The 9863-nt window shown below is 42.9% G+C and overlaps 1 protein-coding gene across 1 annotated transcript in view; it reads left to right on the top strand.

Moving 5' to 3' along the window:
• Window positions 1-5351: 5351 nt before the first annotated feature.
• The window catches only part of SEC11A (SEC11 homolog A, signal peptidase complex subunit), a 46719-nt gene continuing 42207 nt past the window's right edge, over window positions 5352-9863 (top strand). Inside the window, exon 1 of the mRNA XM_058542517.1 lies at window positions 5352-5684. Within this exon, the coding sequence (XP_058398500.1) occupies window positions 5634-5684 (51 nt within the window). The 5' untranslated portion in view covers window positions 5352-5633. The remainder of the gene's footprint in view (window positions 5685-9863) is intronic.

The following is a 9863-nucleotide window of genomic DNA, read 5'->3' as shown; positions in this document are numbered from 1 at the left end:
GGGGTAAAGGGGCACATATATATGGTGATGGATAAAAATTAGACTATTGGTGGTGAGGATGATGCAGTCTATACAGAAACTGATAAATAATAATGTACACCTGAAATTTCACAATGTTATAAACCATTATGACCTCAATAAAATAATTGGAAAATAAAAAAAGGATGCCTTTATAGTTTTGATCAATTCTCTTATCTTTAGGGAGAAATTTTATCAATGTTATATTAGGAAGCATTGTTTTATGGGTTTTTCTTCCTTTAGAAAAAATTTTTTTGATTATCAGATTGGCCACTGAGCTTTAAAAAATGGCACTAGGCCCGGCCCCGTGGCTTAGCGGTTAAGTGCCCGCGCTCCGCTGCTGGCGGCCCGGGTTCGGATCCCGGGCGCGCACCGACGCACCGCTTCTCTGGCCATGCTGGGGCCGTGTCCCACATACGGCAACTAGAAGGATGTGCAGCTATGATATACAACTGTCTACTGAGGCTTTGGGGGAAAAAAAATAAATAAAAATTAAAAAAAATAATAATAAAATAAATAAATAAAAAATGGCACTAAAGCTTCATTGGCTTTATGCCACTATTTGACCAAGTGTCATAACATAATGTACTGAGAACCAGGGGCAAATCGATTACATGTTTAATAAAACATACCTCTTAGAGGCTCAGTGTATTTCTTATTAGCACTTTCTTTCTTTCTTTTTTTTTTTTTGTGAGGAAGGTCAGCCCTGAGCTAACATCTATTGCCAATCCTCCTCCTTTTTTACCCTTTTTCTCCCCAAAGCCCCAGTAGATAGTTGTACTTCATAGTTGCACATCCTTCTAGTCGCTGTATGTGGGACGCCGCCTCAGCATGGCAGGACAAGTGGTGCGTCGGTGGGATCCGAACACGGGCCACCAACAGTGGAGCGCGAGCACTTAACCGCTAAGCCACGGGGCCAGCCCCAGCACTTTTCTTTTTCAGCTGCTCATCATAATTCATCATACTTGTGGATTATCCAGCCCCAGCACAGTCAGATTTATCTTACATATTTATTTGCACTGGATTCCTGGTCAACGTTTCACTTACAATTTTTTTTCTGAGTTTGAAAGTATTCAGCATCCTGATTTAATTAACTCTCAACTAACTAATTTGAATTACTGATCTATTTTTGTGAACTGAAAATAAAACGTAACACAATGAAATTTCAAATTTAACACATAAACAATAACATGTATTATGAAACCATACATTAACTACATCCTATTAACTGAACATTAGCTGCGACAAACTAGAGTCAACACAACCTAAACTTTAAGAGCAAAAAGACTATTGAGAGTGTAACATGATTTCTGAGAAAATCATAATTAATCTGACACAAAATCTGTGAAATGGATGTAAATAAAGCTTCTCATTCCTCTAAAATAACCTATGGACAACTTGATAGATCACTGGTCCGGGGACCATGTGTTGGAAGAACGCTGACAGACTGGGAGAAAATTGCAGAGTTATGTGACTAGTGGACTCATTGAAGTGGAAAAGAGTAAATGGATGAAAGGAGAGCAAAAACTGAAAGGAAATGTATAGTGTGAGCCCATTTATGTAAAAAAGTGAGTGTAAATTTTAAGTACATAGGAAAATAAGCACTAGAAGGAAAAACTGTTAATAGTGGTGATCAGTCTAGAAAGGGGAGAGACTAGGAGACCAAAGAGAGCCTTCATGTTCTACTCTATAAATGGCCTATCTTTTTTATTTTATTTTATTATTATTTTTTATTTATTTATTTATTTTTTCCCCCAAAGTCCCAGTAGATAGTTGTATGTCATAGTTGCACATCCTTCTAGTTGCTGTATGTGGGTCGCAGCCTCACCATGGCCGGAGAAGCGGTGCGTCGGTGCGCTCCCGGGATCCGAACAGGGCGGCCAGCAGCAGAGCGCGCGCACTTAACCGCTAAGCCACGGGGCCGGCCCAATCTTTTTTATTTTAAATTGTGGTCAAATACACATAATATAAAATTCACCATCTTAACTATTTTTAAGTGAAGAGTTCTGTAGTGCTAAGTATATTCACATTGTTGTGCAACCAGTCTCCAGAAATTTTTCATCTTGAAAAATTGAAACTCTATACCCATTAAATACCTCCCCATTTCCTCCTCTCCCTAATCCATAGTAACCACTGTTCTACTTTCTGTCTCTAAGAATTTCACCACTCTAGGTAACTTTTGTACCTGGAATCATACAATATTTGTCCTTTTGTATCTGGCTTACTTCACTTAACATAATGTCTTCAAGGTTTATCCATGTTGTAACATGTATCAGAATTTCATTCCTTTTTAAGGCTGAATAATATTCGATAGTATGTTTATACGACATTTTGTTTATTTATTCACCCATTGATGGACACTTGAGTTGCTTCCACCTTTTGGGTATTGTGAATAATGCTACTATGAAGACGGGTGTACCAATACCTCTTCAATACCCTGCTTTGAATTCTTTGGGGTATATACCCGGAAGTGGAATGGCTGGATTGCCTGTCTTGTTATAATCTTTTATAATGAGAATGTACTCACGGATTATTTCTATAATTTAAAACATACAGAGAAGTGAAAAAGAAGTAACCATCAGAAAGTGGGTTATGGGAGCATAAGGTTTCAGACGCAGAGCAGTAGCTGAATGTGTCCACGAGTGCAAACTGTGTGTATCCAACAAATGACATTTCAGGCTTGCTCGAGTTTCCTCAGCGGCAAGAGAGCACCTGCAGACCCAACTAGCGCAGTTCCTTAAGGTATGGGCAAGGTTGGAAAAGCAAACTGGATGAATCAAATACCTTTCCAGTTTCCTGCCTCTGTATCTTTATTGCTGCTATTCCCTCCACTGGGTATATCCTTTTTGCCTACCAACTTTACCCACATATCAAATAAATTTTACCCATATCTTAAATGTTCTCTCCCTTCTGAGGCTCCTTTTAAGCTCCCCAACTAAATTGACTTTTCCTACATCTGAAGCCCCACAGGACTTTTTGCCTCTCTTAGAGCTCTTTACTTCACAACAACACAAAAGTGGACTGAGGTTGATACCCATTTAAATGGTTGCTGACCCTCACCTTTAGATTTGGATTCAACATTAACAAACACAGGCCAGGGCTCTATTAGCCAGAATTAATTAATTAATTAATTTTTGTGAGAAAGATCGGCCCTGAGCTAACATCTGCCACTCCTCGTTTTGCTGAGGAAGACTGGCCCTGGGCTAACATCCATGCCCCTCTTCCTCCACTTTATATGGGATGCTGCCACAGCACGGCTTGACAAGCAGTGCGTGGGTGCGCGCCCAGGATCCCAACGGGCGAACCCCAGGCTGCCGCAGTGGATCGTGCACACTTAACCGCTGTGCCACCAGGCCGGCCCCATATTAGCCAGAATTTAGATTAGAACTCATATTTAACATTTACTAACAAATACTCATTGAGTCTGGCACTGTTATGAGAGCTGGGGTAGACGAGTGGATAAGACAAGTTCCCTGCCCCCACAGAGTTTGTCTTTTCCTCCACAGGCCTTCCTAATTTGGAGGAATCAGGAATTCATTTTTCAACTCCATAAGTATGGGATGCCTAGGGGCAGCAGTTGGAGATGACACATACACAAACATACTTTAAATTCACAATATTTATTGGGTGCCTAATACGTGCCAGGTTGTGTATTTGCCACCTGGAATTTAACAATGACGTCAGTGGTTCTTTTTTCTTTCTTTCTTTTTTTAATAATTTATTTTTTCCCCCAAAGCCCCAGTAGATAGTTGTATGTCACAGATGCACATCCTTCTAGTTGCTGTACATGGGGCACGGCCTCAGCATGACCGGAGAAGTGGTGCCTCGCTGTGCGCCGGGATCCCAACCCACGCTGCCAGCAGCGGAGCATGCGCACTTAACCGCTAAGCCACGGGGCCGGCCAATGGTTCTTTTTTCTTTCTTTTTCATAACAGCTTTATTGTGTTATAATTCACATACCATACAGTTCACTAATTTAAAGTGTACAATTCAATGGTTTTTAGTATATTCACAAAGTTGTACAATTATCACAATTAATTTTAGAACATTTTCAACACCCCAAAAAGAAAACCCATACCCATTAATCACTCCTCATTTCTCCCAACTCTCCCAGCCCTAGGCAACCACTGCTGTCTGTCTCTATGGATTTGCCTATTCTGGACGTTTTACGTAAATGAAATCATACAATACGTGGTCTTTTGTGATTGGCTTCCTTCGCTAAGCCTAATGTTTTCAAGGTTTATCCCTGTTGTAGTAGTTATTGCCAAATAATACTTCATTGTATGGACATTTTGCTTATCCCTTCATCAATTGATGAACATTTTTATTTGGTTGTTTGCTTAACTTTTTGGTTATTATGAATAATGCTGCCATGAACATTCATGGACAAGTTATTGTGTGGACATATGTTTTCACTTTTCTTGGCTATATACCTAAGAGTGGAATTGCTGATTAATATGGTTAATATAGTAATTCTGTATTTAACCTTTTGAGGAACTGCTGGTCTATTTTCCAAAGTGGCTGCGCCATTTTACATTCCCACCAGCAGTATATGAGGGTTCCATCCTCCCCCAAATTTATTATCTTTTTTATTATAGACATCCTCCAATATATTTAACTTTTTTACTTTGAAGTAATTTTCGATTTAAAGAATTGCAAAGCAAGTAGAAGGTTCCAGTGTATCTTTCACTCTGCTTCCCCTAATGTGAGATAATCAATATACTGAAAAAGACAATAACAAGAGACCAGCTCTGGTCCTTCTTATCAGGAGCTTCGGCCAGTCAAAGCAAAGACCGTTTATACAGAGACAGAAGGCAGCGAGAGGAGGGTCACATCCAGGTGCCCGAGGTAACAAAACCGGGAAGTGCTCAAGGAGACAGCACATGGGTTAGCGAGGTCAAGTTCGGGGAGGAAGGGACTTCTGACAACCTGCACCACTGCTGGTCATCACGGTGTCGCATGGTTTGGTTGTTTTCTAGTCGTAACCGAGTTGTTTTCACTCCAACTAAGAGTTCCTTAAGCTCCTGAGAGGTTCAGGCAGTGCTTTGAAACTCTCTCACATCCTCCACCCTTACGCGAAAAGCCCTTATTGAAACCACCCCCAGCCGCCAGCTTCCTGCAGCGCGGGAGACCCGCCCCAGCAGAGAAGGGGCGGCCCGGCGACACGTCCAGCGCCACACCCAGACTCGCGGCCGGGGCTGAACGCGCCGGCCACTCAGGGGCCGCGTCTGCCCCCAGACGCCGGGGACTCGCTTCCTATTGGCCAGGCGTGCACGAGGGCCCGCCTCCTGAGCCTGCAAGGCGGCCTCCCGACTGAGGGCCGCGGGGCGGAGTGGGGCGAGTGGACTTCGGCTGTTTCTCAGCAGGCGAGGTCAGGAGTAGGAGAGCCGCTGTACAGCAGGGCCAAGCCGGGAGGCCCCTTAGGAGGGTCGCGAGTGCTTTTGTGTGCTCTCCGCCGCGAAGGGGAGGGGCCGCACCGGTTCCCGCCCCGGAAGCGGAAGAGCGGGCGCCGCGGGGTCCTGTCCAGTGTGAGCTCGGCCCGTGCGCTAGCCGTTCCGCTTCTTGGTCAACGCCGCGCCCAGTCTCCTGCCGGCGTTCCCCTCGCTGGCCCCGCCATGCTGTCTCTAGACTTTTTGGACGATGTGCGGCGGATGAACAAGCGGCAGGTGAGGTCGGCCGCCCACTGTTTCCCCAGGTCCCCTTATCCCTTCGACGCTGGCCCTGCGGGGTCGGCCTAGCTCTGGGCCCCTTGCGAGGGCCTGACGAGTCTGACGCCTGGATCATTCCATCTCTTTGTGGAGTCTGTGGCCAGAGGTCGCTTTGTCCGCCCCCTGTTTTAGCCTCTGGCTGATTCGGGGCCTGCTAGGGGCGGAGCAGGGAGCCAGGTCTTCCTGTCCCATTCCTCCCAGTGGGGCGGGGGAGCAAAGGGAAACCCGAGGGCGCTTGGTAAGCGGGAGTTGGGGTTGCTTATTATTTTAGACTTGGTAAGGCGGCAGACTCATGGTTTCTCCAATCGCAGTGACTCCGGGTGGATGCCGGCGACTGGATCTAGCGGTTCCCTGCTACTCTGGCTTCGGGGATGCTCGGGAAGGCAGTTGTAGGCCCCACAAAATCCGTTTTGCTCTTTCAGCCCGTCGCAACCCTTCTAAGATAGCTGGGCCCCAGCGGACTGCACCGGGTTTTCCTTGGACCACCTCTGAGTTCAGAGTCGGAACAGTTTCTGTACTTGCCCTTGAGTCCACTTGGCATGAAGGTGGCAGCCCTCAGAATCCTCGGGTATGCCGCCCAATATTAGTGGCACAGGGATCTTGAAATTTAGATCTCGTTTTGTTTTCAGACCTTGCTTTGTCTTGAACTTCTAGATCGCATGCCAAGTGCTACTGGGAATACTGTTGTAATTATTTCGCTATTGGGAAAGGTTGCTCCTTTTTGTCTTCTGCACCAAGTGTGTCTCTAGAATCTAGTTTTGCTTGCCTCCGGCCTTTTTATAGTATTTAGCTGTTAAGAATTATCCTTATGTCACTGTGAAAGATTTTTCTCTTGGACTTGTAGTTTGCGCTAATTTATAATTACCATTTAGGGAAGTAGATATGCATCCTCCCCTTATCCCCTTCAGACTTTAGGTAGCTCAGTGTCATCTTCTCTTAGACATGTTTCCTAATTCCTTCGTTCATAATTGATCGCTCTTTTCAAGTTGCACAAAATGTTTAGGTCTTTATGATAACACTTCAGATTCTCACTTGTTGTATAGTGTTGTCTTTTTCATCCATATCTGAGTTTCTAGGTGCCATAGACATTTCTCTGAAGAAATACTTATGTTGGGCCTACTATTTATTGTACTCTATGCTACGTACAATGAGAGAAATGCACAGATGAATAAGACAGACTTTACCTTCAAGGAGCATAAATGGGTAGAAAATGACTAAGGCAAAACAGTAACTATTTTGAGCTCTTGCTCTGTGTGAGGTAGGTAATGTTATTCATTTCCTTCATCTGTTATGTACAGATGAAGAAAATGAGCAACCTCCCAGAGGTTGTTAGGAAGGGATGGGAGGGATTGGAAAGCATGGGGATGGGGTGAGGAAAAGTTATGAAATGAGATTTTACCTGTACATAATGTCTGGGAAAAAGAATTGACAGTGACTGTAGTTACTGAGCTAATCAAATGAAAAGAGGGAAATTAGAAGTTTGGTTGTACTCCTCTAAAATTGTGGTCATTTGCATTTTTCCATTTATATCTAATTACATAGCATCAAATGTCTGATTAATTTGTTTGAGTTGTAATTGTTTTTTTTTCTTGTTAGGTTCATAGAGGAATACTTTAACACAATAAACCTCATCCATTTAAACCGTACAGTTTGATAAGTTTCTACAGTTTTAAATACACCTATCACAATCAAGATACAGAACGTTTCTGTCACCCACGAGATCCCTTGTGCTCCTTTGTAGTTCACCTCTCCTCTAGCACCCAACAAACACTGATTTGCTTTTTGTCAGTATAGATGGGTTTGCATTTTATATAAATGGAATTACAGAGTATGTGTTCTTTTGAGCTTTGAGTTTTAATTGATTTTTAACGCCTTACTCAAGACTTTAGTTTATTATATGTAATGGAATTTTTTTTGGTCTACTTTGTAATTTTCAAAAATAAGGTTTTTCACTGCCTTCACTGCATCCTGTACACCCCCTTGCCAGATTAATCTGTTTCTCTGCCCTCAAACCTTCAGTAGTTTCCATTGCCTTGTAGGTTAAAGCCTAAACCCCTTAGAATGGCATTTACAGTAAGTCCTAATCATTTTACAGTCTGCCATTTCTCGCTGTTTCAGTCTTGTCCCAGTTTACTTTTCCTGCCTATTTCATGTCATTGTCTCTATGAACATTGTTCTGTTCAAACCTTGTGTACTTAACTGTCTTCAGAACTCCCCTTGCATTCTTTCTCAGTCTTTGTGGACTGCCCTAGAATATTAGGTGATCTCTAAAGTCCTTTTAGCTGTTATATACTATTTTATTTGTCTTCTCCCCTTTGGAGTGTGGCTCCTTTACTGGAGTATCAGATCACTGTTTTCCTAAGGCTCTTCTTAATCCATGAAGCCCCAATTTGTAGTTTGCCCATTTCTGTGGTGTAAATACTCCCAGCATGACTAATCTCAGGCTACTAACGTGACATCAGTGAATATGGAAGTAGGAGGAGATGTGGTAGCATGCAACTGTAATTTCCACTTTATAGATGAAATAAAAGAAGTAACCTCAAGAACATAGATAATAGTGAAATGTAGTAAAATGATTAGGAACTGATGAGTTTAGAATATTTTTTACTTTAGTCTTTAATGTAATTTAACAGCACCAATTTTTTTTTAAATTGATGTTTTAATAGTTTTTAACATTGTGAAATTTTGGGTTGTACGTTTTTGTTTGTCCATCACCATATATATGTCTCTCTTCACCCCTTGTGCCCACCCCCCACCCCCATTGCCCCTGGTAACCACAATACAGTTTTCTCTGTCCATGTGTTGGTTTATATTCCACATATGAATGAGAGTGTTTGTCTTTCTCTTTCTGGCTTACTTCACTTAACATAATACCCTCCAGGCCCATCCATGTTGTTGCAAATGGGACGATTCTGTCTTTTTTTATGGCTGAGTAGTATTCCATTGTATATATATACCACATTTTCTTGATCCAGTCGTCAGTCGAGGGACACTTAGGTTGCTTCTACTTCTTGGCTGTGGTGAATAATGCTGCAATGAACATAGGGGTGCATAAGTCTCTTTGGATTGTTGATTTCAGGTTCGTTGGATAGATTCCCACTAGTGGGATGGCTGGATCTTAGGGCATCTCTATTTTTAATTCTTTGAGGAATCTCCATACCGTTTTCCATAGAGGCTGCACCAGTTTGCATTCCCATCAGCTGTGTATGAGGGTTTCTGTTTCTCCACACCCTCTCCAACATTTGTTGTTTTTTGTCTTGGTAACAGCACCAAATTTTTTTTTTTCATGAGGAAGATCGGCCCTGAGCTAACATCTGCAATCATCCTCTTTTTTGCTGAGGAAGACTGGCCCTAGGCTAACATCTATGCCCATCTTCCTCCACTTTATATGGGACGCCACCACAGCATGGCCTGACAAGTAGTGCATCAGTGCGCGTTTGGGATCCGAACTGGCAAACCCCGGGCCTCCGCAGCGGAGCGCACACACTTAACTGCTTGTGCCACTGGGCCGGCCCCTGCACCAATTTTTAATAACACTGTGTTTAACAACCAGCTTGCAAAATTTCTGAAAATTTAGAAAGTTGACTCCAGCACACCACTGGTTGTTGGTTCATTTTTTTTTTTTTTTGTGAGGAAGATCAGCCCTGAGCTGACATCCAGGCCAACCTTCCTCTCTTTGCTGAGGAAGACTGGCCCTGAGCTAACATCCGTCCCCATCTTCCTCCACTTTATGTGGGGCGCCGCCACAGCATGGCCTGACAAGCGGCACGTCAGTGCGCGCCCGGGATCCGAACCCGGGCCGCCAGCAGCAGAGCGCACGCACTTAACCACTACACCACGGTGCTGGCCTGTAGGCATTTTTTGCTGCCCGTTGAGATGGCCTGCGTGTACAGAAAAGCCTATTTAGAGTTTTCTTTAATTAAAAAAAATAATATTCAATTTGTAAAAGCTAAAATTTTAAAACTAAGTTCCTAAGCTTTTAGATTCGGTTTATAGATCTTATCCTGTTTAAAATCTAGCAAATGTTAACAGTCAGTTTTAAGGGCCTTTGAATATTTGGGCTACTTTACAAACTTAAACATCTTAAAAACATTACATTTAAATTATAAATTTAAAAAATTTCCTTTTTAAGAATGT

The sequence above is a fragment of the Diceros bicornis genome, chromosome 5 (genome assembly GCF_020826845.1).
Source record: "Diceros bicornis minor isolate mBicDic1 chromosome 5, mDicBic1.mat.cur, whole genome shotgun sequence".
Classification (NCBI taxonomy): domain Eukaryota; kingdom Metazoa; phylum Chordata; class Mammalia; order Perissodactyla; family Rhinocerotidae; genus Diceros; species Diceros bicornis.
The sequence above is the reverse complement of the archived record's forward strand: the minus strand, read 5'-3'. Positions and strand labels throughout refer to the sequence as shown.